This window comes from Phocoena phocoena, chromosome 4 (genome assembly GCF_963924675.1).
Source record: "Phocoena phocoena chromosome 4, mPhoPho1.1, whole genome shotgun sequence".
Lineage (NCBI taxonomy): Eukaryota > Metazoa > Chordata > Mammalia > Artiodactyla > Phocoenidae > Phocoena > Phocoena phocoena.
Genome location: NC_089222.1, coordinates 144,354,724 through 144,381,953, shown reverse-complemented (window position 1 = coordinate 144,381,953; position 27,230 = coordinate 144,354,724). Strand labels below are relative to the sequence as shown.

General features: G+C 60.0%; 1 protein-coding gene across 1 annotated transcript; it reads right to left on the bottom strand.

Moving 5' to 3' along the window:
- Positions 1–88: 88 nt before the first annotated feature.
- Positions 89–25,896, bottom strand: PDXK (pyridoxal kinase). The gene is made up of 11 exons (XM_065877040.1): positions 25,622–25,896; positions 11,351–11,405; positions 8,166–8,270; positions 7,534–7,617; positions 7,070–7,116; positions 6,356–6,441; positions 5,144–5,189; positions 2,911–3,022; positions 1,852–1,988; positions 840–906; positions 89–590 (listed from the first exon to the last, which is right to left on the bottom strand). Exons 1-11 carry the CDS (start codon positions 25,706–25,708, stop codon positions 478–480), a joined length of 939 nt encoding a protein of 312 aa, XP_065733112.1. The 5' UTR covers positions 25,709–25,896; the 3' UTR covers positions 89–477.
- Between the last annotated feature and the right edge of the window lie 1,334 nt (positions 25,897–27,230).

Sequence of the window (27,230 nt, the reverse complement as noted above, 5' to 3'; positions counted from 1 at the left end):
TGCAGCAAAGTAAGAGGCAAAAAGTCCTGAAGCAGGAACACAGAAGGTGCGGTCGGACCCAGAATAAAGACATTTGGCATCATTTTTCTGGACATGGACACTAAGCCCCGACTCGCTCTCAGAGATGCAGACACAGGGGCCTCCCTGGGTCTTGCACGAAGGATGGGGGTACACCATGTACCCCAAGCCAGCCTGGGGAGGACGCCCTCGAGACGTGAACACGGAGCTGGCTTTCCAGGAGCCTTGTGGGAGGGGAGCTGGGGTCCCGAATTATAAATTTCTGTGATCGCTCTGTTATTTTAAAAAACCACGACCAGCACATTTTCACAACGAAGATCAGTGGATGCTGGACACTCATGAACGAAGAAAAAAACATCAAGTTTCGGTCACAGCTCTAAGGCAGACATTACATTTTTCACAAGGACGGAAACAGAGACACCTAACGCTGGGCGTTAAGGAGGCGGGTTCGCGCGGCCCTCACAGCACCGTGGCTTGGACGACGATCTCCGGGTTCTCGATGTCCTTCTTGCTCTGGACCATCCTCAGCTCCAGCTGGGCCGGGCTGGGCTTCAGTCCTTCCCCAGCCCTGGCTGCAGAACAGGCAGAGCATTAATGATGGGAACAGAGCCAGCGGAAGTTACCCCGGATCTGTCTCGTCCTTCCCTCGCCCTTGTGAGAGCCCCCGATGCTCTGGATCACCCCTGAGTTCCCGTCTCAGCAGGGAGCTCCACAACGCTGCCCCCTGCCCCAGCCCTAAAGGCCAGCGCCAGGGAGATGGCGGGAGCCACAGCCCTGTTCACAATGCAGCACTGCACCCCTGCCAGCCCGTGAGGCGGTACCTCGTGCACACTTGATGGTCCGCTGCAGGACATGGTGCATGGCCGACACGGTCTTCTCACAGGCCACCTGCAGGGAGGAGAGTACACTGAGCCCCCCGCCCCCAGGCCGCCTGCATGGGACTGTCCACTGACAAGGCACTGGGGATCCACAATCACACGCTCCCCCCGTCACGGAGCAGTCGCTGCAAAGATCCCAGGAGAGCTGAGCAGAGAGGCCTGTGTACTAGACGGACCACAGGCAGCTCTGTCAATACTGCCTGGCATGTAGTAGGTGCTTAATAAGCATTTCTGGAAGGAATCAGTTATAAAGGATCTACACGGGAAAGAGCTCCTGCCCCAGAGCTGGCCAAAGTCATTGCTTGCTGGCCTCTCAAAGTTAAAAACTCAGGGCTTCTCAGGTGCTGGGGAGGCAAGTGGACTCCCTCCCCAACGCTGGGACCCAGGGCAGAACTGAACCTGGGGTTGGCTGAGGGCGACCAGCGAGGCCTCCTCTGGGCACCAGCTGGCCGTGAAGCAGGTCCGTGCTCACCCTCCGCCCTCGAGGGAAGCGGGGTGGGGAAACCACAGCATTTCAGCGCTCGCCCCTGAGCCCGTAGGTGAGGGGAAGGGCCCCATCCCAGCCGTGCATTTCACAACATGGAACTGACTGCTGGGGAGGCTGTGAGCCTGCCCCCCGGGGGAAGGACGGCTGCCCAGAAGGAGGTCAAAGGGCATGGGTGCGCCTGAGCACGCGAGGGCACCGTGGACATTCACACACAAAGCGGGGGCATGGGGGACAATCCCCAGGAAGAGAGGGGTGCTCCAGCAAGTCTGACTGCAGCGGCTGTATCTTAGGACGAGCTGTCACTGGGTTTCCCTCCTGCGTGACGCGTCTAGACCCCGAGCTGCTGAGGCTACCGCTCCCCTGGCATCCTCAGTGAAGCCCTCCCTTTTCCTCTGGCTCAGGACCCTCCAGGCCCGGGCCCGGCGGACTCCAGCTCTTGACACATCCTCCCGTCTGCGCCCCACTGACCTTGAGGTTGTTCGGGTGCCTGTGCGTCCACGCCAACAGCATGGCGGCAAAGAGGTCCCCGGTGCCCACGAAGACTGCGTCCACCTTGCGCATCTCCATGCGGATGCGCTGTGTCACCACGGAGCCGTCGGGGGTCCCTGGGGGGAAGCGTCCGGCAGCTGGGCCCCCAGACCCTCAGCCGGCAGAGGCCTCGCGGCCCGGGAACCGGCTTGCCCTCCCCTGCACAGCGTCAGGGGGCCCAGCCTGCAGGGATCCCCCATGCCTCCCAGTGGCTGCCCGTCCCAAGTGAGAAAGTGAGAGACTGGAGCCCCGGAGGGCCACAGGGTCAGGGCGGCCTGGGGGACACCATGCAGCCTGAAGACAAGGGGCCGGAACATGCGATGATGTATGATGGGAGCCATGGGGGTGGGGGTAGAGCTGGAGGGACCGTGCTCACTCACTGAGGTCGGGGTGCGTGCGTGGGCGCGTGTGTGGATGCACACTGGGCATCTGTGAGTGTATCTGGGTGTGTAAGTGTCCTTTTGCACAGACACAGAGGGGGTGGTGACAGCTACACCGGGCACGGCTCGGGGCAGCTGGTGGGACCCCAGCCTCCTGTGCCATTTTACACTGCGGCATCAGCGTAAGTGAGCGACTGACACAGCAGAGCGCGAACGGTCCTCCCAGCGATGTCGGCATCAGCTCTGAGGTGGGGGGCATGGGGGGAGGCAGGCCTGGGGACACCTGGTTCCCCGGGAGCCGGGCTCCAGCTGGGCTGGTCCACGTGACCCCCAAGCCCGTAAGAGGGGATGTCATCTGTGTGCCGCCAGCACGGTCACAGACACCTGTGTGGTAACCGCGGGGGGAGCAGTCAGCACCCCACGCTCCCTGCACCCCGATTCACGGAAACCTCTCCTGGCTCTATTTTCAGTCTGATCTTTCTTGGAGCTGTCGGGAGTTGGGGAGATTGGCCACCTGCCGAGTCAGGCTCGATTTTCTTTCCACTGAACCCAAACCTCGGAAGCCTCGAGGGACGCGGCAGGAAGGCGGGAGGGAGCCCAGTGCCGGGCGGGGACTTACGAGTCCTCTGGCTGCCCAGCGCGATCAAGTAGCTGCTGCCCCTCGCGGACAGCAGGTCCGAGCTGGTGATGACCACTGTGTCGGGGCCCATCGAGTGCAGCACATCCATCACCTGCCGGACACGGGGAGTGCATCAGCCGCTCCGTGGCCACCCGAGTCGGGGCCCTGGCGGCCCTCACCCCGTCTCCCACGGCCCCTCAGCTTCTTACAATCTGCCTGGATGGGACAGAGACAGCTAACAGGGGCCACGCCGTGGGCCCCGCCCCTGCCCAGCAGTGACAGCTCTGCCAGGTCCCAGCCGTCCCAGTTCCCTCCAGCCTCAAGTCCAAGGGTGCATGTCTATCGGTCCCAACCTGCACCCCGTCTGTGCCCGAACCCTGGAGGAAGGAACCAACCAGCCAGGCCACCATCTTCTCTTGCCTGGGCTCCGGGGCGGCAGGAGCCGTGCCCGGCAACCATTAAGCGATGAGCGCTTCCACGCTGTCCATCCTGGGAAACTATGCACTCCTTTATCCATTCAACAAACGTCTACCGCCCCCTCCCCAGCAGCACGCCGGGGCAAAATGCTCACTGGAGTGAACTGGGGCTCAGGAGGGGTGGGAGGTGGGAGGCCTCGTATCAGGCAGGAGGCTATGCCACCACTAACCCTCCCCTCATTGGCCCGGGGCCTGCGGGCTGGGGAGGTAACCGGCCAGAGGGTCACCGGGTAATGAGGAACAGACGTCACTTTGGGTGGCTTTTTTTTTAAACAGCTGTAGGTGGTCCCGTTTTCCTTGTGCAAAAGCCTCAGAGAAGTGCCTGTGAACACGCCCTGCGAGCACAGGCTGTCCCCAGCCACACGCACACACGTGTGCACACACATGCCCTGCGAGCACAGGCTGTCCCCGGCCACACGCACACACACGTGTGCACACACACACGCACACACTGCATGCACGCATATTCCCCCAGCACACAGATGCACGTATGTGTACTCCCACACGCCACGTGCCCCAAGTGCAAGCACACACACCCCCTCCACCACACGCACACACGAGGTGTGACACCAGCCCAGCACCCACCCTGCACTGGGTACCGTGAGTTTCCTCTGGTTCCCAAGCTGGCCAGGTGCGTTAGAGATGGGGTCACTGTGCCCACGGCCCTGCTTCTTTCCTGCCCCAGGGTCACCTGGCTCTGAGACCCCCCCAACCGCTGTGCCAGCTCAGAACAAGGCCCTCAGAGCAGGGAAGGGGGGTCCTCCCAGCCTGCTCTCCTGCCCCAGTGAGCCCTCTGCCTATCGGGGAAACAGACACACAGCCCCACGGGCCCAGGGGTGACCACGACTGGCCGCCGCCAGCTCTGACCCAGGGACCTGGCTCCTCCAAGTGTGTGTTTCCTGGACCGTGAAGTGAGCTCGGCCTCTGAAGAGGCCCAGACGCGGAAGGTGTGAGGCCCTGGCAGCCCCTGGCGCTCTGGGCATGCAGCGCAGGGGTGGCAGACCCCACCTGAGGATAAATCCCAGCAATAGACCTATGGACCCTCGGCAAGTACCGAGGGAAGGTTGAAAAGAGCTTTGAAGAAATCTCGCCCAGGGCTGCGGTGTCAGCTCCTGCCTGAGAGGCCCAGCCCGCCCTTCCCTTTTGGAATCCTGCCTTGTGGACTCCAGAAATGCCCAGCCAGCCCCCAAAGATAGGGGTCCACTACGTGCAAGGAATCCTCCCATTCACACACACGCACGTACACGCACACACCCCACATGTGCTCTCACACGTGCATGCAGACACACCCCGCATACACACACAGAGCCCGGGGTGATGTGCCCACAAGCCTGGGAACACCGAGGACTGCCAGCCGCCTCCAGAGGCTGGGGCAGGAAAGGACTCTCCCTACAGGCTGCTGACAACACGGGCCAGCCGGCCAGCCTGGGCTCCTGGCCTCCGAAACTATGAGAGCAAAGCCCTGCCGCTCAGCCACCCCGTCTGCGGCGCTTTGCGACGGCCCCGGACGCTCATCCAGAGACAGCTGGGACGGGCAGCGGGCGAACCCAGACCCAGCAGGCACTAGGCTGCAGGTGACCAACCAAGGGGCCGAAATGGAACTTGCAAAGGTTCCCCGGGCCTCGGGTGGCTGGCTGATGGGAAGCCAACGCTGGCCACACAGGTGCCCGTCTCCTCTGCCGGAGGCCGTGCGGCTGTCCCTTCCCACCGTGAGCCGGGCTACCTGTCCCACGCCAGGTACAGGAAGGCCTCCTTACCGCTAAGGCTTCTTCCTCGCTGTGGATCTTTCTCCCGCTCAGCAACCTGGGAGGCAGACAAGCACAGCTGAGCCATCGCCTGGAAGAGCCCCAGGGCTACCTACGGTGCACTGGTGACCCCTCCTGCCCCACAGGGAACTGGCTGGCACCTGCCCGCCGTCGCGGACCAGGCGGCCACCGTGTCTGGGGACCAGTCAAGAGTCAGTTTGAAAGGGGACTCACGGGACTTCCCTGGTGGCACAGTGGGTAAGACTCCGCACTCCCAACGCAGGGGGCCCGGGTTCGATCCCTGATCAGGGAACCAGATCCCACATGGGTGCCGCAACCAACACCCGGCGTAACCAAATAAATAATAAAATAAATAAAAATAAATTTAAAAAGTAAAAAGGGACTCACATCATGGGAGCGGGTTGAAGTTCCAGACCGTGGTTAACGTTTACACATAACAACGGGGAAGGACGGCCGTGCACGGTCACAGCACACGGTGCCACTGAGGGCAGCCAGCGTCCTCGCAAACAGCTGCAAATCTCAGTGCACTACGTTCCTGAGATGCCAACCATCAGGGACCTCGGGGTGAGCCGCCATACCCCAGCACTGACAGGCCCGGGTGAGGGAACCCCAGGCTCCCATCCCTACTTTATAGGGCGGCCTCGGGGCCAGAGGGGATATCGCTGCTGGCCTAACAGAGCCGAACGCGATGGGGACACACCCACTGCAGTGCTCACGCCCCAAGGCCCCAGGAGCCACTCCTCGACCCCCTGAGTGCCCAGCTCTCCTGTCCATCGGGGGGGCCGGGCATCCAAGAAAGGCCCCTGGAAACATGGCGCTGGGCAGCGGGGCCGGCATGGTCCTTTAAACCTCGTGCAGAGATTTGGGATGTGGGTTTCAGAGCTCCGGGGCGGTGGCCCGCATCAGCTGGCGTGGGCTCCCCGTCCCATCGCCCGCGTCAGCCACGTGCACCCCCGGCTTTGCCACAGCGCCTCTGCCCACTTCTGTCCCCAGAGGCTCTCGCTGCTCGGGGACCAGCATGACCACAGGGAGTCGGGGGGAAACGACTGCCCACTGCTGCTGACGACCAGTGCCCGCCCTGGCGCTCAGGTGGGCTGGCAGCTCCCTGCCCCGCAGACTGGGACTCTCCAGCAGGGTCCCTGTCACTCTCCCCACGGGGATGGGGGGTGGGTCTGACGGCTCCAGCCGACTCAAATGACTTACTCAGCCTCAAACTGGTTGGGGGTGATGATGTCTGCAACCGGCACGACCTTCTCTCTGTAAACTGGAAGGAGGTCCTCAGGGACGTACTGCGGGAAAAAGACAGGAACAGGCTGACGTGTGAGGGGTGAGGGAGGGAGGCCAGGGCGGCTCGTGCTGTGGGGACCCCAAGGCTCCAAGGGGTCCCGAGGCAGGGCTGGGGCAGCCAGCCCTGACGATCCACCCTGACGATCCGGGTCAGGTCCCCACTAGTGACTTTCCACCGTATCCGTGTGACGACACCGCCCGCTCAACCCGCGTCAGCGCCGGGAACCCAGGCCCACAGTCTGTTGGTGTGCGGCTGGTGGGCTGAGGGTGCCTTTTATGTTTTTAAATGGTTGGGGGGAAGTCCAAAGAAAAACAGTATATTCTGTGACACGTGGCAATTAGAGGAAATTCAAAGCTCAGTGTCCACACCTGAAATTCGATTAGAAAACAGGCACGTTCGTTCTTCTGCAAATCATCTGCGGCTGCTCGAGCCGCAACAGGGATGCACGGCCCTGAAATACCTCCTCTGGGGCCCTTCGTGGAAACCTCTTCTGCCAGCCCCGGCCCCTCCTCCCCGACAAGGGACAAGGACGTGTCTCTGGCCCGAGAGCAGTGTCTCGCCCAGGCAGACGCTTTCAGAGTGCCGCCAACAGCCCCACGGCCCGCACCCCAACGCGGGGAAGCACTAACCATGGAGCCTTCTCCGTTCCACTTGTCTCCCATCACAGGGTCGCACACTGCGGGAGACAAAGGGCATCTTGTCAGCTAAAGCGGCGGCGCTGAGAGGCGCGTCCCACATCTGACTTGTTGTTAAGCTTCACACGCGCAACTAAAATGGGAAAAGCACGGCCTCCCGTCCTCATTTACCTCCTTACCTGGCATTTTGCATTTTGCTGTCCGGGCCCCACCTGGGGAGTCCCTCACCCCACCCAGGGACCGGGTGGTCACACACCCCACCCTGACACTGATCACAGCCCTGTGTGGCCACCGGCTTCTCTCACCCGCCCCAGACAGATGCCAGGTTCACCGTGAGGTCGCCTGTGAGGCTCTCGTCCCCAGACAGAGCCCGTGTGCTGGGAGGGGCAGAACGTGAAGACGGGGAGCCCAGAAGGAAGGAGGCTGAGCCGCCCGCTCCTGGGGCTCCCAGCACCTACCGTACACGAGCCTGGGGTTCTGCTGCTTCAGCTCCCGCACGATGTCCACCACCATGGCCAGGAAGGACTTGTCTCGCGTGTAACCTTCGGGAGGGACAGAGAACTCTCGTCACCCAACCACGGCAATGGCGCCATCAAGCCCATCTGCCCAGAGAAGGGCAGGCAGTGCCCAGACCCTGCAGCCGGGGCCAAGACAGGTGCCCCCCACAACCGTAGGCACCAGGGGACACCGGGCATTTCCCAAAAGAAACGTTAACTTTTACAGGAAAGGAAGAAGCCGCGGGTGTACGAGGATCGTTCTCCTTCCTCTTCTCCGTTTTCCAGAATCAGCATATACGTGTTTATGTAACCACGTATATAAACAAATGCAACCATGTGGGCTTGTAAGTGAGACCAACACACCAGGTGTCAGCGTGTTGCTTATCTGGGTGGTTTTGTCTCAGACCCCTTCCCAACACCCCACCTGTCCCCCGCCATGAGCGTGGAAACCCCAGTATGCAGACGTGGCACAGCCAGGACCCCCAAGGTCATGCGGTCACTAGGGCCCCACTGAGTTCCTGATGGCAGGACCATCCCTCCTCGAGGGAGGCAGGGACCCCCCCGGTCCCGGCACCCCGTCCCCTGGGCCTCACCCGTGAGCACGTAGTCATACTTGTTCACGTCGTTCAGCTTCAGCCCGTCGTACAGCTCGTGGAGCTCATCTGAGTTCAGCACTTGGCCCTTCCAGTGTGAGTAGCCTGGTGGGGGGAGAGCAGAACACGCAGGCCCTGACGCGTGGGGCCCCCCCGAAAGCGCATCTGGCTCCGACACGTCCTGGGGTTGTTATTACCGAGTCCGGGGTCCAGCCTCCCACCCGGTGCAGCGACGGCCCAGCTCTGCAGGCCGCCTGAGGACGCCCATGCAGCCTGCACTGCACCAACAGACAGGACGCAGGGCTGCGAAACTTCTCCCTGTCCTTGGCAGGGCACCCGGGAGCGTCCCCATCGTGTCACGGTCCCTGGCTTTGCCAGCCTCTCCTGTGCACGTCCCCCATCCAGGCTGAGTTGCTTGAAGACTGTTACCTGCGCACCCTGGCAGGTAGGGGCTCCTTGCACCCCCACCTCCATCCAAGATAAGCTGCAACTGATCCAAGTCTCGGGCCAAATCCTGACCAAGAGCCGAATGTGAACCAGAAAGAGGCTGTGGCCCGGGTTCCTGACCCGACAGACACCCGGGTGAAGCGCCCACAGGGCAGGCAGGAGGCCCTCTCGAGGTCCCTCGGGGCGGGCGCACCCCACCAGGGACACCCCGCAGTCTGCCCACGGCAAGTCCATCCTGGCAGCCCTTACGCCAAGAGGGACCACTCAAACGGATGGGTTCCTAAGCACATGAGTAAAAGCCTCGGGGAGGGCTGATTTCTATGACAGCAAAGTCGAGTACAGACCACGGGAAGCAGATCCCGGCCACAGCCCCAGACCCTCCCTGCCGTCTCGGGTGTTGTCCTGCAGGTCCCGCACCGGCTGGGCTGTGGGCCTGGAGAAGGGGCTGCGGCGCCCTCTGTGCCCGTGGGGCGAGGGCTCTCCTGCCGCGGAGGGGCCAACACCCGACAACACCTGTCAGCAGTTCTCCAGGACGGCGTGGCCTCTGGTGGACGCCCATTAACCAGTCGGGAGGGCCAGAGGCAAGGAGGGTCCACCAAGGCGAGGTGACCCATCTCTTGCAGGGCTGTCCCCCAAGGCTCAGGTGTCTGCTAAGAGCTCGCAGCCTCTGGCTGTGTCCCCGCAGGTGTTGCTGCCACAAAATCCCACCGGCCCAGGCGGGAGGAGCAACAGCCCTTCCTGCCCCTTGGTTTTCCGAACATCATTCCAGACATGGTGGTTTCTTCTTTTCTTTTTTTTTTTTGGCTGCGCTGCGTGGCTTGCAGGATCTCAATTCCCGAATTCCCAACACCGTGCGGTTTGACTCCGTAGCACATGTACTTCTCTTGTCCTAGGGCTGCTGTGACCAAGAACCACAGGGGCTCCCACAGTTCTGGAGGCCAGAGTCCGGGATCACGGTGTCGCAGGGCTGGTTGCTCTGAGAGCCCCACGGCGGGCTTCTCCTGCGTCCCCACGTGGTTGCCCCTCTGGGCATGTGTCTGTGTCCTAATCTCCTCCGTGGGCACCAATCAGGTTGGAGCAGGGGCACCCCAATGACCCCATGTACCTTTTAACTGCCTCTTTAAAGACCTCATCACATCTGAGGTCCTGGGAGTTAGGACTCTGACACGTGAACTGAAGGGACACAGTGCAGCCCGTGATGTGCAGTCAGCCCCCGCCAGGTCTCAAGCATGGGTCGCCCCCCGCCCGGCGAGCCAGCTTCCTAACATGATGAGAAGGTTCGGGCCCACTCCTTCTACTGCCCCCGCACCAACCCAGCCTCTCCTCTCCAAACTCAGGAGACCCTTCTGAAACACAGGGGCACTCCGGTCCTCTGTCCAACCCACCCAATTTACAGTTTACAGATGAAAAAACAAACTCCGCAGAGGCCGAGCCGGTGACCCCGAGGGACCCAGCTCCTCCCTGCACGTCTGCTGCAGGCACCTGGTCCTGCGCCCCCAGGGGGTCACCACCAGGCCTGGCAGCAGGTCACGCCCCAAACCCTACGTGCCTGGAAGGCTGGCCCTGCCCCACCCACCAACCCCCAGCCCTGTCCAGTTTCTTCCAGCCGCTCGTCCAAGGGCTCGGCTCTTGGGTAACAGGAAACTCTTGCTAAAGGAACAACCACAGAACACCGGCTGCTGCTTCAGAGCCCAGCGCTGCCCTGGAGCGGGGCGGCGGGGGGGTGGGGACGGTGGGGGGCGGCGGGGTGGGGCGGGCATCATCATCTAATGTCTAAGCCAACTTGGCTCTTTCACTTAAAAAAAAAAAAAGAGGGTAGTTAAACCAGCCAGGAAAACCCGTAAGCTCTGAAGGGGTTCACTGGGTTGACAACTTTTGGGGACATGTCCAAATGTCACTGTGCCCAGCACTCTGAAAGCAAAGGCAGGAAAGGACTCTTAGTGGGAACTGTAGCCTTTTCATCTGAACCCAGTGTGCTGTTCCTCCTCAACTGGTGACTTGTGACACCCCCTCCCTTCCAAGAACCCCACCCGGAAGAATCGGGCCAAGGGGAAGCACCCTTCCGCGTATCTGGTCGGCACTCGGCCAGCAGTTTCTGGGACCTTCTGTGCTCTGAGATTCCGTCAGGGTTCAGAGTAATTTCAAAGAAGCGATGTGGGAATGTTTCCAAGAACTGAGAGGCTTTGTTCCCCTGCCAGCACCAGCTCAGGGATCCCAGGTCAGGGCGTCTCTGAGGCCATGGGGGTGGGGAGCCCGGGGCCCTCGCCTGACACCTTGGGGGCTTTCCAAGGGCTGTGACCCTCACGAACCGGAGGCGGCAGCGATCGCACAGCTTTCTGTGCACAGAAATCCTTGGGGTCCCCGTGCATGAAGAGACACACACACGAGCTCCCCGAAGCTCTGGCTTTCACGAGAAAGTTGGGATCTGCTCCCCACCCAGTCCACAGTGCCACCCAGGTTGGGGGGCCCAGAGCAGGTACGAGGATCACCGTCCTTGGTTCACGGAGGAAAGCGGGGGGCCGAGAGGTCACGTCACCCGCCAGGCCATCCAGTTCCAAAGCAGCCACACTGATTTAAACACGCAGCCGGCAAACCCAGGCCCCCTGAGCCCCGTGTGCACGTGCTGCGCAGCCTCGTCCAGGACCACACCCCCGGCTCCATTTCCCGTCTGGAAGGTGAGCGACCGCGTCCTACGCCCACACTCAGCTCTGCGAGGACCGCTGAGGCTGACGCCTTACCTGTGTGGTTTGAAAACTGGACAGAGTTCACTGCGTCGACCTCAAACCCCAAAACCTGCAAGACGGACAGAGAAGGAGCGGGTGTAAGAGAGCTGGTGGGCTTCCAGGGACCCACGGCAGGTGCCTGACCCAGCCTGGGGCTGGCTGGAGGGTCCCAGACGTGGAGGACAGGAAGCGGGGGAGGTCTCCCCAGGTCAGCCTCAGCACCCGCACTTCCGGTGACGTGCGTGGAGGTGACGGGAAACATGTCGGGGAGCAGGCACCCCTGAAGAGCCAGGGCTCAGAGGCCACTGCCTGCCCGCTGGAACTCAGCACATCACTTCCGGAAATGCCACCAAATGGAAGTGCTCACAGAGACCAGCAAGGCATCCATCTGTCAGGACACAGGGCAGTGAGGTCGTCTGTGTTCCGGACCCCAGCCCAACGCGGGGGCAAGGCCAAGGGCTCCCAATCCCTCCCTGGGAGCCTGGCTTGTAGCCCCTGCATCGTCACGTGCCAGCCGGGGAGAAAGAAGGTACCCAGCCCGGAGCCAAAGTTCCTAAGCGATCGCAGCCACAGACCCGCTCCCAGACGAGAGAGGGACCCCACCCCACAAGGCCAGCCTCACGCGGTCCCGGCTCAGGTCACCTGGCCGCCGGGGCTCGGCCCCCTCACCTGGGCCACCAGCCTCTCCAGAGGCGCCGGGGGGCAGGGCGGTTAAGGGAGGGGAGGGGTGGCGCTCTGGTGCCGAGAGAGCCCGAACACAAGGTCTAGAAAGTTCACTTCCAGCAGTCAGAGCAGGTGACTGGAGAAAAGGTAAAGCCAGCGCGGAGCTAAAGTCAGGTTTATGAAGTGGAAGCCCCCCTGCTTAATGACGGGGACAAGAGGTTGTGCCTAAAACGGCCGGACGTCTCCACAAGTCTGACAGCGTGCACTCGTGACACGCAAAGTCCCACAGCGGTTTTTCCTCGTGCGTATCTCTACTTTCCTATTTTTCTGCATTGACTCGGTCTTGGTTCCTTCGGGTGAACTGAGGTACAGGACACGGCAGATCCCTCGGTGGGAGAAGTCACATTCCCTGTGGGCCCCCTCGGCCCTCAGAGGTGGTGGGCATCAGGGCCCAGGATCCCCGCCAGGCCCCACCGGCCTCTTCCAGGCTGGCCTCACCGCCATCGCCGTGCGCAGACCCGGGACAAGGGCCCCGCAGTGTGGTCCCCTCCCCGCCTCTCAGAGCACCCACTGCATCGCTCCACACGGCCAGCCACCCCAGCTGCCCAAGGAACGCGGCCAGCACGGCACCAAGACCCCCGTGCAGGGCCCTGTGCTCAGGGTACAGCCGGGAGGCACCACCCACCCGGGCGAGGCCGGACACCCAGAAGTCCACCCAGCGTGAGCGGCACCCAGGGCCCGGCCGTGTCCTGCGGCACCAGGTGGCCACCCCCGAGAGGCAGAACACAGGTGACCAACTCAGGCCTTCTTTCGTGGGGAGGCAAGGGGCTCATGCGTGGACTCTGACCACGGCCGCCTTCCCACACTCAGTCCAAACAAGCTCAGGGCCAGCCCGCCTCTGGAGCCACCACCCCCGACCGACACCGGATTCGCTGCCTGCCGGGAGCTGAGCCTTCGTGGGCGCCACCGCTGGGGGAGGGTCTTCCCACCCACGGGTTCTGGGGAGGGGGCTGAGCTGAAGGCCACGTCATCCACCAGGCGGTGGGCCGGCACCTCTGCCTCCTGGTGCGTCTGCTCCCGCCCCTACCCCCCACCCCAGGCCACCAGCGCGGCCTCTCGGAACCTCCCACGAGACCCACCATTTCCCACCCCCGCCGGCCCCTCCCCGCCTCGCACACGGTGCCCCAGGGGCTGGCGCTGAGCCACCCTGGCACCTGCCCGGAAGGGTCCCTCCTCCTCTCCTGGACGCGCCCCTCCCCCCTCTACGGCGCTCCTGCCCTACCCCCCAGGGAAGCTGCGACCCTGTTCTTTGGGACGAGGCACAGAGCAGGGCCTGATGAGTATTCGCTCATTTGACACACACATCGGTCTCACGCGCGCCCCGCTCTACACCCTGGCCCCGGTGCCCAGTCCCCTCCGTCCTCTCCCCACCCCCAGCCGGGTCTCAGCTGGGAAGTTCACTTCCACACGAGCCACCAGAGACCCCACCAAAGGAGCCACACAAGCCGGGGAAGCCGGCAGCCACCGGGGGAATCAGGAGACAGTGCCCTGCGGGGTGGGAAGTGGGGCCGGCCCCTGAGCCCAGCTGCTAAGCTCACTGGTGCAGGAGGAGATGCCGCCCACCGGGGACTCCCAGCGAGACGTGGACCGTGACCTTCGGGCCCTCTCTCTCCTGGAAACCACAAAAATGAGAACGAGTGACCCTTTTATAACTGATCCTCAAGGACAGAGAAAGGGAGGAGACGCAGCAGGTGAGCAATTCCACCAACTCTGGAAACAGACACTGCACAGCCCAGGTAACTGAGAATCTCAGCACCTGCGGAGGGGGGACGCAGGTGAGAGCGGGGCCCCCACCCGCAGAACCTCTCGGAGAGACGGAGGTCGGGGAGAGAGCATGGAAACCCTGGGCCGTGGCTGCCCCAGGGGCCCCATCGTCGGCCACTGTGCCCTGGCTGTGCGTGCCTTCCTGTGCACCACTAACTTCCCAAACCCTCCCTCCCTCTTCACCTGAACAACACCAACCAACCTTCAGGTCTCACCTCAATATCGCAAACAGGCAAAGCTCCCTGGCCACCAGGATAGGGTCTCTCCGGGCGGTGAGGGTAGTGACTCGGGGTGTTGGGGGGGGGCCTGGGTGCAGACGAGGACCACACCCCAGCTCTCCACGGGGGCGGTGGTTACCCAGGCGCGCTCCCTTTGTGAACACATATGGAGCTACACGCTTATGACGTGTATTTCAACGTCTTTCTAAAAATTTCAAGCCATGATTATGAGGACTTAAAGTAATAAAGCAAAAATCAAGTCTTCTTAAACTAGAAACTTAAAATTGGCACTTTGCAACTTTACTTGCCAGATTTCACGGCCTCCTAGACAGAGCTCGCGGTATTCCAGGTCCCTAAATTCTAATCGACTTCAAAGAAACAAGATCTGAAGCAACGATGACACACATCCTGGAAATCCTTTCAAAATAGCCTGCTCCACTGCTTCTGCATGCACAGATAATTAATCCTTTAGAGCCGCCACATTGGAAGCCACTGTTCTCTGCTTCTAAACGATAGCGCTAAGCCCCTGGGCTGGCATCCATTTCACCTACCAGCAGTTTATGAATTGACATCAGAGGCTAGTGTGAGGGCAGGGCCGGGGGACGCAGCAGGAAGACAGGGCACAGGGCCAGGCTCCAACATGGGAGCCCCTGGACCCCAGAAGAAAGAGGTGCCTGCTGTTAAAACCTAGTCTTCAGCTCAACACCCCCCCCACACCTTTCGTACTCAGCTCTGGGATCTGGGACTGCGACCCCGGACATCACATCCCTGCTCAGGCAGGGGCTCCCGACTGAGCACTGAGGGGAAGAGACTGGGAGATGGGGAGGGTCCTGCCCCTGCTGGTCACTCTACCCCAGCACCGCTCTTCACCTGCAGAAGGGGGGCCCCCGGAAGCAGCTGTGGTCTTTCCATTGCTCCCAGCACCCGCACTACACAGCCCTACACATCCCTCACCCCTCAGCTTTAAGTCCCAACCGTAGACAGACAGGGTGGGGGGGGGGTCCCCGGAGGAAGAGGACCAGGCATGGCTTTCTTGACACAAGAGAAGCCACTTGTGGTCTAAGCCATGTGTGACCTAAGCCTGGTCACAGTGCTTGCCCCTGAACAGCTCTCAGCGATTAACAATCTTAAGGGAACAAAAGAATGCAGGAGCAAACAGTTATTAAGCAAGAGCGGTGACAACAGCAAAGGAAATCAACCAACTGTGAAGACTCCCCGTTCCTTTCCTCTTAGCTTACCCCTGGCTCACCCTTGCACAACCCCATCGAGTGTGGGTGGAAGCCCCAGGAGAGTCCAGCCTACTCACACGCACCCCCTAGGAGCAGAGTTCTCTTCTCCCGAGACAAAAGAAATAAAAGCAAAAATAAACGAACGGGCCATAATCAAACTTAAATGCTTTTGCACAGCAACGGAAAGCATCAACAAACCAAGAAGACAAGCTACAGAATGGGAAAAAACATTTGCAAACGATGTGACCAACAAGGGCTTAACTTCCAAAATACACAAACAGCACACACAGCTCAATGGAAAAAAAAAACAACAACCAAACAAGCCAAACAAAAAATGAGCAGGAGACCTAAATAGCCATTTCTCCAAAGAAAACGTACAAACGGCCAACAAGCACATGAAAAGATGCTCAACATCGCAAATTATTACAGAAATGCAAATCAAAAGTACAACGAGGTACCACCTCACATGGGTCAGAATGGCCATCATCAAAAAGTCTACAAATGGGCTTCCCTGGTGGCACAGTGGTTGAGAGTCTGCCTGCCGATTCAGGGGACACGGGTTCGTGCCCCGGTCCGGGAAGATCCCACATGCCGCGGAGCGGCTGGGCCCGTGAGCCATGGCCGCTGAGCCTGCGTGTCCGGAGCCTGTGCTCCGCAACGGGAGAGGCCGCAGCAGTGAGAGGCCCTCGTACGGCACGGAAAAAAAAAAAAAAAGTCTACAAATAACAAATGCTGGAGAGGGTGTGGAGAAAAGGGAACCCTCCTACACTGTTGGTGGGAATGTATATTGGTGCAGTAACTATGGAGAACAGTATGAAGGGTCCTTAAAGAACTAAAACTAGAGTTGCCATATGATCCAGCAATTCCAGTCCTGGGTATAAAGCCAGAATAGACGAAAACTCTAATCCGAAAAGATACATGCACCCCAATGTTTACAGCAGCACTATTTACAATAGCCAAGATATGGAAGTATGAAATAAAATTCCTATTTTATGGCAAGACAAGAAAAATTTAAACATAAAAAAATGTTCTCTGCCCTTTGGCCTCCTCTCTCCCCCCACTTTGTATCATATATCTGCATCTACAAACCTCCCCGTCGGCAGAAATACCTGCTCAGCCATAAAGAGTAACATTCTCCCAGCATCTACAAGACAATTCCTTAAAGATAACATTCCTTCTTGATCTTGTAAGGGGTCACATGGATTATGTAAACTGTCAATAACATGACATTTGATGCCCAGCTGTCTCCAAAAATTTATGTAACTGTGTCTTGACTTCTAACAGGCCTAACAGTTCTCAGAGCTTCCTGAGATGCTCTTCCTGGGTTATAATCCTCAAATTTGGCTTGAATAAAATTTTCCATTTCTTTCTTAGATTGACGGATTAATTTTTCGTCAACAGAAGCAACCTAAGTGTCCATCAAGAGACGACTGGTTTAAGAAGATGTGGCGTGTGTATATACATTCATTCACTCATTCATTCTTCTACTTAACTCAGATTTATTAGGAGCCTACCCAGTGCTGGGCACTTTCCCAGGTCTTGGGAAATAGAGTTGAACAAAGTTAAGTTTTTTGTTCTCTTAGAGCTTATTTATGCGTACACACACACACACACACACACACACACACACACACACACACACACTGGAATATTACTCAGACATAAAAAAGAATGAATGAATGTGGCCATTTGCAGCAATGGGGATGGCTCCAGAGATTATCATACTAAGTGAAATCAGACAGAGAAAGACAAATATTAGACAATATCACATATATGTGGATACTAAAAAATAATACGAAACCAGAAATAGACTCACGGACACAGGAAACACGTGTGTGGTTAGAGAAGGGGAAAGGAAGGCAGGGAAGGGATAAATTAGGAATATGGGAGCACGTCACTACATATAAAACAGAGAAACCACAAGGATTTACTGCATAACACAGGTAATTATATCCTATATCTTATAATAGACTATAATGGAAAATAATCTGAAATATATATGTATAACCGAGTCCCTGTGCTGTACACCTGAAACTAACACACTATCGTAGATCAACTATGCTTCAGTTATCACAACTTCGTAAATCAACTACGCTTCAATTATCAAACAGCAAAGCAGAGTTCTCTGGCTGGGGTGGACGAGGCAGTCAGCGTGCTCTGAAGGAGAAGACATCGTGCGCTGCCGGCCCTGAACTCGGAGGCCCTCGAGGAGCGAGGCAGCTGTGCAGCCATAATGCCCACGCTGATGTCAGTTACATTTACATCAGCAGGTCTGTGACGACCCCAGCACACACTCCTCCACTAGTTACTGCATTTCACGGCAAGGCTCACTCACTGCTGTGGCCGCATCCTAGGCTCGGGAACCAACAAGCCTGTCTTCCCACGCAGCTTGGCAGCTGGTGGTCGGCCGGTGGAATTACTCACGCCGGGGAAACTGGCCCTGCCCCACCCCTGCTATTTTCACCATTTACCAGCAACAAGGCTCATTTTAAGAAAAGAGAGAAAGAGGGGAGGGGAAGTGAGGCCTCAGGAGATAAGGAGAAACACCCCCTCTGGCCTCTCCCCTCCCCCCTTCCCCCCTCCGGTGTATCCCCCTCCTCCACCGTCCCCAGCCCCGCGCCAGCCAGGGGCAGATGCTCCTGGAATTCTCTGTGGAGATGGCCCAAGAGGGCCTGTTTCAAGTCCTCACTCCCATCGTGGGAGCCTCTGTGCCGCCATATTCCCCTGGCCCCGGGGCCCCAGATGCACCTCACTGACCCCCAACCTTCTGGGGCTGCCATGGGATGAAGCCTAGACCGCAGGCTGCACGTCCCACTGCCTGTGGATTCCACGCCGCTTTCTGAAGCCCCAAAAGCTCTGTCGCCTCTGGCCTCTGTGAGCTCCTCTCCTCAGTGTAGAAAAAGGTCTCTTGGCCCCAAGCCCCTGCTGGAAACCTTGCCTTCTCTGCCTCTGCTGGAGCACCTGGGCTTGCGGGGATTTTAGGAGTTTGAACTCCCCGCCATCTGTGGCCCGTGGGCCTCGGGATGCAGGCCGGGGGCCAAAGCCAGGCCTCAGGCTCCGAGAGCAGAAAGAACTAGAGCCTCAGCCGAAAAGCACCACACCCAGCCAGCCTGCTGCCCACTGGGCTCGTGCAGGTCCGCACGTGACCACGTGAGCACAGCTAACACCGGGGACGCGGTCTCAGAGCCGGGAGGCCCACCGAGATGCACAGGCAAAACCGAGGCACTTGGGCGAGGTCCCGGCGTCAGGCGCTGCTCCGCAACCCCACGTTCCAGCTTCCCACCCCCCTCCCGGGGCAGGGGAGACCCCAGCGACTGATGCGCAGGCGCACCTGGGGACAGCGGGGGAGGGCGGCGAGATGCGCCAGAGGCGTCCGGCCACAAAGAGCAGGGACGCCAAAGACGCCGTCCACAGAGGCCCCCGCCTCTCGCCCCACGCAGACCCCTGTCCACCTCTGCGGGCAGAGCATCCCTCCCCAAGGGCAGCTACACGTGCTGGGGGGCTGGGAGCCATGCTCTGATCCCGCGGCCTGGGGGGGGGGGGGGTTATGTGCTCCCTGGCTGCCCGCCCGGCTGCTGCGTCATCAACTCACTGCTGACAGCCAGGCGGACACAGTGAGACCCGGTCGTTAACTCAGCAGAGCACGCAGACGGCAGGAGCGGGGAAGCTCAGACCACCCTGGTTCCTCCAGGGTCAGTGCTGGGCAGCGAGCGGGGTCACTTCACCATCTTCAGAAACCCTCACTGTGGCTTGTTTTGCAAGACCTTTAGTCACTTTCCTAGGAAATCAGCTTTAGGAAAGAGGGGACACAAGAAAGCCCCATGCCTGTGATCGGCCTGATTAGCCTCAGGGCTGGGTGCCTGGCGTCCCTCACTCCACCCATCCCTGGTCAGCCCTACCACTCAGCTCAAGCCCCAACCTCTCGTCTCCAATGGGAACTCCTACTGGAAACAGCCCTGTGTCCCCCGAAGCAGCCTTAAGTCCCAAGGCCACCTGTGCCCCACGGGCACTGTCACCTCAGCATCACAGCCCCGGACCCCATCACCCCAGCCCCAGCCCCGCTCCCAGCACAGCGCACCCGCCCCGGCTCCCAGGCCCTGCACACCAGCCGGTCATGTTCAGCTGGGCTGCACTACAAATAAAAGAAGTGGTTTCGCCCCAAGTTCCCAGTGGCACTGGCATCAGACGGGGGACAGGAAAGCAGCTCTGGGTCAGCAGGGGAGGGAGAAGCTGCCCCTCCGCGGCTGACCGTCCGATTCTAGCCCAAGGCCCGTGGCCGGACACCTCCTTCCCTTCTTCTTGAGAAACTCCATTTGTTCTACTCCTCGGCATCACTCTTCCGGATCACTCTGTGATCTTATTTCAAAAGCTCCGAGTGGCTGAGCACCAGGGGACATCCAAGCCCCTGAGCCCCACAGCCAACAGTCCCTGCTGTGTGCAGTCCCGGAAGCCACCTGCTGGCAGACGCTTCCAGAGAGGTCCCTGTGAGGGGCGGTCACTGCAGCACAACACAGGGTGCCACCAAGCGTACAGCAATGCCACACAACGCGACTGCAGAGGTGTCCACACACGTAAACACCCACACCTGAGCACGCACACGTACATGCTACACCCACACACACCACAGACAATCAAGTTCGTGCTTTTCTGCATGAGAGGCAGAGAAGAATTACAGAAATCTCAGTCCCAAACTACGAGTCAGAAAATCAAGATATTAAGCAATCTGGGACCTTCTTGGGAAAATAAAGGCTGGAGAAATAATGAAGCAACACCCAAGTTCCAGGATTGGGACACACTGTGGATGAGATGGGGGCTTCCACAGGCCAGAGGGGAGCAAGCAGATCCATGTGGCCTGCAGAGCACAGAACAGGGTTCCAGCCCCAGTGCGTCCCGCCCCGGGAAGTGCTGGGTGGCCGGAGTGGGGCCAGAGGGAGGTGCGCTTTGGGGCGTCGGCTCCCTTGCACTGTTTGCCAAGGCAAGCGTCACCGTGAAAAATGCGAAGGCAAAAACTGTGTCTTTTAAAGGGCAGGTGACATTCTTCCAGTGTCTTCCAAATGCAGTTCTGCTGCAAAGGTCATTTTTATCCCAGGAATTCCAAGGAAAAAATGTAAAGACTTTCCAAAGGACCAGATATTTTGACCACAAATCAAGACACCTCCGGAGAAGACCACCTTGTGGTTCAGAGGGTTCTTCAACGCGAGAGGCTTGAAATAAACTCCTTATGGTCTGAAGCGTCTCCTTGGGACCCAGTCACGAGCCTCTAGGAGACGCTGGGTGAGTCATCCACACGTGCACATGTGCTTCTAACACCCCAGGACCGGCCACCTCTGCTCAGCTCCTGTGGCCATGTCACTAGGCAAGGGAGGGGCCTGTATCCAGGGTTCCAGGCCAGGGGCCTCTCAGCACACCCACTGCCACCAGCCTGCCTCTTCCTGCGGGGTGTCTGAGCCAGCCCTCTGGCCATCAGGCCTGGCTTTGGGGTCCCTGTACAAAGAAACAGAGTCTCCACCCAGCCCTCTTAGACGTCTCAGTTCCGCTTCTGTACCGAGGGGCCAGGAAACTCAGAGGATGAAGTGGATTTCTGCAGGCCCCAAACTGAGATGTCCCCCTAAACCATCTTCCGGGGCCGCCTGTGGTCTTGCCTTCCCATCTTGGCGACGTGGTGTTTAAATGGGTTCTGAGCTAAGGTCCCAAGTCAGAATCTCAAGGCCACAGAATTCCGTAATTTAATGTCCCTGCCCCCAGCATGGCCCTTCAAGGAGGCACCGTGAGCCTCTGGTGACCCCTACCACAGAGGTCACACGTGCCTAAAGCAGCAGTGCCAAACTCCAGACACAGCCTCAGAAGGAGGGGCGCACCACAGAGCCGGCCCGAAGCCAGCTACCTAGCCGGCTGCACACCTTCAGACGGGCTTGTCCGCCCAGCAGAGCGGCTGCTGGCAGGAAAAGCACCTGGCCACAGGGCTGGGAGGGAGACACAGGAGCCACAGCTGAAGAGGCAGCCTGATGCCGCCGGTGCCATCCTTCCCAAAAAGGACAGTTTTTAGATGTTGTGTCAACTTCTGGGCCTTTAATTAAACCTCCAATTTGTGCCACTTCTAAAGTTCTCCGAACAGGCTCCTTCTAACCTACAGTGGATTGAACTGTGGCCCTTAAAATACATGTTGGCTGGGGACTCACGCACATACCAAATTGGAAATACGGTCCTTTAAGACATAATTAAGTTAAACATCTCGAGATAAGACCATCCTGGATTATCTGGGTGGACCCAGATACACCCAATGACAGAGGTCCTTATAAGAGACACACAGGAGGGGGACATGTGACAGGAGGCAGGGATTGGAGTGATGCTGCCACGAGCCAAGGAGTGCCCGGAGCCCCCAGAAGCTGGAGGAGGCAGGAAGGACCCTCCGCTCCAGCCTCTGGAGGGGATGCAGGCCCGCCAACATCTTGATTTCAGGCTTCTGGCCCCTAGAGCTGCGGGAGAAGAAATCTGTGGTTTTAAGCCCCCAGTTTGTGGCACTTTGTTGAGGCTGCCCCGGAAACGCATACATAAGCCTTACTTCGTGTACCTGCTGGATTTTCACCATCTACACCCGGGCAGTGTCCTGGGAGCCTGGCACCGTCTAATTGCCAAGAGGACTGTTCTCGCTGTGCATACGAGGCTTAGAAAGTCTCAGGAGGCACTGACGGTCCCCGAGTCAGATCTCCAACACCAGGGGCAGAGGGTAGCCCCCCAGGCAGCCTCTCCAGCCCCCCTAAGTGCATCTTCCCATCTCCCCACGTCTGTGGGGCCCAGCCAGACCCCTCCTTCTCCTGCCATTTCCAAGTTCTCGTCCCATACTCAGCTCTGCGGATAACCACGCCTTTGGAGTCTCCAGCTGTATTCAGGATATATTCCCCGGTCACACAGCTCTGGGAGTTAAGGGACGGCTGGCTGGAATTGTGCAGGGAGAGGCCACTTCCAGGCTCCACTGACCCCCAGCCCATCCTGGGCTAAGGCTGCTGGGTGCAAGCCGGGTCTGCGGGCCAGCGCCACCCATCTCCCTGCCTCTCCCTGATCCAGCTCACACATGGGGAGGGGAGGAAAATGCCTACGTGGGACCCCACGGAGTGTCCTGCAGTACTTACAAGGGCTCCGCAGCCTGGGCCCAAGCAAGAGGAAGACCCAGGAGAAATCTGGACTCCAGGTAAGGGGGCACGAAGTGGTTAGCAAGCTAAGGAATCTCTGGAAATTGTGCTTGTTATGGGCTGAACTGTGTGCCCCAAGCTGGACCTCACACAGGGACCGTGTTAGCGCTCAAGCCGCAAAGTAAAGTTTACTGTCTCACAAATCTAGAGGCTGGATGTCCACCGGAACATGTTTTGAGGGCCACCCTCTCTGACTTTCTCCCTCTCCTCAGCTCTTTCCATCCTCCAAGGCTACGTCTTATTTCTGTAATTAGGAGGAGGAGGTAATGAGGGCAAAGGGCATGCGTAAGGAACCCTAGCCCACATCCAGTCCTGAGGGGGTCCTGGCCTCCCCGAGATGCCCCAGGCAGGCTTGCTGCCACCAGCCCTACCACCTTCCTGTCTGGTCTTTCTGCACAGTGAGGGGTACGAAAAGCACCCTCGGGCACTGGGACCACCTCATCCAGCAGCCAGCACCTCCCAGGCATCTGCCAGAGACGTTCACCCTCCCCATGTTCCCTGGCCCCAAAATGACGTGAGGCGGGCGTCGTGTCCGTTCTACAGATGAGGCAACTAAGCACCAGGACTCAAGGCGGAAGGGAGCTTCTTCAAGGTCACGGGCTAAAAACTGCCCCTCTTCCTGGGCCTCATAAGCCTCCAGGGGAGTGTGAACAAAGCCGGGCTCACTTCCGGTTCAACTGATACAAGCCTAAGTCTAACCCACTTCAGTCGCCCACCTGAAGAATTCAGAATAAAAAAAAAACCTGGGAGGGCTTCCCTGGTGGCTCAGCGGTTGAGAGTCCGCCTGCCAATGCAGGGGACTCGGGTTCGTGCCCCGGTCCGGGAAGATCCCACGTGCCGTGGAGCGGCTGGGCCCGTGAGCCGTGGCCGCTGAGCCTGCATGTCCGGAGCCTGTGCTCCGCAACGGGAGAGGCCACAGCAGTGAGAGGCCCGCGTACCGCAAAAAAAAAAAAAACCTGGGAGGCACTCTGTGCTTTGGGTAAACAGGCCCTAAGAGACTTAGATGCGTATCTCAGAAAGAATTTCAATGACGCCAAATTCCCGCATCTTCCTATACTTAGAAAAGCACTAAAATCATTAACTTACGATATCTGCTCTTCCTGATTAGCAGTAACCTTCTACCAAGATGTATGCTTGACTGCACGTATTTCCCAGCTAAAGAGACATCACACATCGACTGGCTTCTCCCCAACCTCTTCAGAGCGGCATCTCCCGGGCTAGATCCTCAGTAAGTCCGCGGGGGAAAACAACCTTAAACTCACAAGCCTCATGCTGTGTGTTTTTCTTTAAGTAGACAGAAGGAAGTGCAGGGATGGATTAAATCAGAGGCAGAGGTGTCACCCCCACCCCAGGGATGACAGGAGGGAGATGACAACCTCCTACCTATGTCCCTCAAGCCCACAGGTAAAGATGCTGGAGGCTGGGCACTGGGGAGACCCCAGGTAAGAACCGAGGTTCAGTCCTTAAGAGACGCTTCCCCAAGTGGGTGGTCCGGGGGAGCACCCCGTCAAGTAACTGGAAAAGGGCATTTTGGTGTGGAAGTTGAGGCTAAGTGCTGGGAAATTCAGGAACAAGGAGAGCAGAGAAAGAGTTTCCCCCAGGGAAAGAGAAAGAAGGGAGTGGCCGCAGGCGGGTGGAGAGGAGGGTGAGGCAGAGGCTCAGGGAAGCCAGCAGAGGCCTGCGCACCTCTGCACACCTCTGGGAAGGGCGGCTCCCCAGGCTCCCTCCCAGTGGGGGGCGGTTGCCACCGGTATCTGCCGGGGAACTGCCTGGTTCCACCTTCCCGTCTGCCCCTGCTTCAGGGGCCCTGCGCTTTCCCCCCAGCATCGTCCCACCGCACTGGCCCTGCCCAAGCAATCAGTGACCAAGAAGAGATGGGGCCTCCGGACAGGTGCAAGCGCGCACCTTGATTGCCCCCGCGGTCTGCAGCCCCACTGGTCAGAACGGGAGGGCCAAGGACCTCACATGATCTCCACAGGTGCTCACAGATCAGTGGCAGCTGGGCAGGTCCCTTGGACTTGAACCCCTGCACCTTTCCACCTTCAGTCTTCATTCCACTGCTTCCTCCTGCTTGCCTCGGGTCGGCCCTCAATCTCTACTGAGGTGGTTCCAACCCTCCCCAGGGTCCCCCCAGCCAGCCGACAGCCCACAGGCCATTGTGAATGGGTGGCCCTTCACATCCTTGAGGGCCCAGAACAGGGACCTGGCACACACAGCAGGGGCCCGACACCGGCTCCTTACTCTGGGATGGGGCCCAGGGACAATGGACCAAAGGTGAGTGGTCCAAGAGAGCCACCACCTTGCCCGGACGCCCAGCGTCCTCCTGAGCCCACAGGGCAAGGGAGTGCCAGGGACCCCAATGCTGACACCCCAGCATGACACCCCACTGCACCCAGGCCTCCCCCTGCCCCTCCAAGGGACGCCCAACCGTACCCTCAGGGCTGCGACAGGAAGCAGCAGGTGCCGGCTGACGAGCCAGAGAGACGGTGAGCCCCTGACCGAGGACAGGAAGGGGAGGCAGGAGGAAGCCCGCGGGCACCCCAGTAAGGAAAGGCCGACACATGTAACAAGCGGCTTCTAAAGCCAGACCCTGCACGGGCCCGAACTGGCCGCTGGGCTCTTCTTTTCCAGAGCCAATACCGGCAGGTAGGCCTTCTCTGCCCCGTCCCCTGCCCGGGACCACGTCCCCGGCACGGCCACTCGCAGGATGGAGCCCACCCTTGCCGCCCGGGGCCTCACTGCGGGGTTCCTCCTCCTCCTCTCGGCCAGCATCCTGACCCACAGGGGGCGGGGACGGCATGGGGAGCCCACCAGGTGAGCAGTGCCTACACCTGCCTACCCAGCGCCCTCCTTCGCAGGGTCTCCGGCCGCGACGCCGCATTTTCTCGTCCCCAGGGTCGGGCCGGTGGGTGAGCACCGCTCGCGCCGGGGGCTTCAATCTAACCAAAGGCCCGCATCCCTGCCCTATCCCACCCGCAAGGGTCCAAGTGCCTGCCCCAAGCCCCGCCCCCGCAAAGCGCCTGCCTCCCCAGCCCGCGTTGGGCACCCCGCGCTCCAGACCCTTGGGGCTGCCCAGCCAAGGTCACGCGGCCCGGCTGCGGCCACCCCTTCGCGGGCCCGCACGGCCGGGCGCGGGGACACCGCCGGGTTACGTAAGCGTACCTGCAGCGGGAACGTGGCCGCCCGGTTGCCCACGTAGCCGCGGACGACGTGGCTCTGAATGGAGAGCACCCGGCACTCCTCCTCCATGCCGGGCCTGCCGCGGCGGCGCGGGGCCGGGCGGGGTCAGCGTCTCCGCCGCGCGCTGGCGTTGCGCTCCGCTCGGCTCGGACCACGCTCCGGCTCTGCTCCGCTACCGTCCCGCTCGGCGCAGGCGCTCCGCTTGGGCTACAGGCCGCCTCCCTCTGACCTCAGCGCGCCTGGGAACCCGCGGGTCCGGCGCTGCGCCGGGGCGGGAAGGGGGCGGGGCCGAGGTGGGGCATCCGTGCGGGGCCCGCCCCCCCCGCCCCTGCCGGGGGACAGGGAAAATGCAGACCGCACCCCCGGCGCGGGCGACCCAGCCACGTCACTCAGCGCCCCTGGCACGTGGGCGGCCACCCTCCAAAACCCGGCGTGCACTTTCAGTTTTACCCCGTAGGGCACTGCAGCGCCGTCCGGCCTTCATCCTTCGGTTCCTCGGGCCATTCATTCACTCCACTGAGGTCCGCCCCCTGGCCCTGCGCCACGCCTCTAACCCACACTTCCCGGCGCCGCTGAAGTACGAGGCGGTCAGACAAGGACTCCCACGGAGGAAACGCACTGGTGCGGCTCCCAGAGAGTGGGCACGGGCAGGGGTGCCAGCAGAGGGGCGGCCGGGCTGGGAGTTACCGGGAGAGCCCTCCCTAGGGCCCCTTGGCGCGCAGTGCCGGGTCCCCACTCCAGGGCCTGCGGGTCCTGGAACCCCCGCGCGGTCCATGGCCCCTGCGGCCACCGCGCAGACCAGCGCTAGGACGCACGAGCCCCGCGACCGCCCCGCAGGACCAAGGATCCAGGCCCACCTTGTCCACGGGTGCGCCCCCGCCTAGGGCACGCAGACCTGATCCACGCGGAGTTACCCAGCTAGCGGGGACCCAAACGACCCCGCAGAGGCCTGGGGGGCGGACACCTCCACGGTGCCATGAGACCCTTGGGGACCCCCAGGAGCCCAGTTCCCCAACCCCTGACACGTGCCTGGCCTGCTACCTCAGGGTGTTCCGGGCCTGGCCACCTGGCCAGTGTGCGCTGCACCAGCCCTGTGCAATGTCCTTTCAGAGCCTGCAGGCAAGGGCAAACCCACGTGGTGGGAGCCCAGCCCGTTACTGAAGGCAAGTTCCTGTGCCCTATGCACAGTGAGGCCAAACAAACGGCAAAGTTGGAGTTTGGCGCAGAGAAAGGTTTACTGCAGAGCCCGACAAGGAGAACAGTGGCTGGTGCTCAAACTCTGAACTCCCCCCTGGTTTTCAAGGAGAAGTTTTACAGGCAAAATGTGGGGTGAGGGCTGCAGGGTGTGTGACTTCCTTCTGACTGGTTGGCGGTGAGGTAAGGGGGGTTGGTGGTGGGGGTGATCCAGGGATCTTGTGCTCAGCCTGAAGTTACCATCCTCCACCTGGGTTGGGGCCTTCGTTCCTGCAGAAGAACTCAAAGGTACTGTCCCTTGAGGAGAAACCAGGATCCTGCTTCAATCCTGCACTATAGTTTCTTGATTTTCCTCCTTTGTCTCTGTATTCATTACTTCCCTGATTAGCAACTGTCT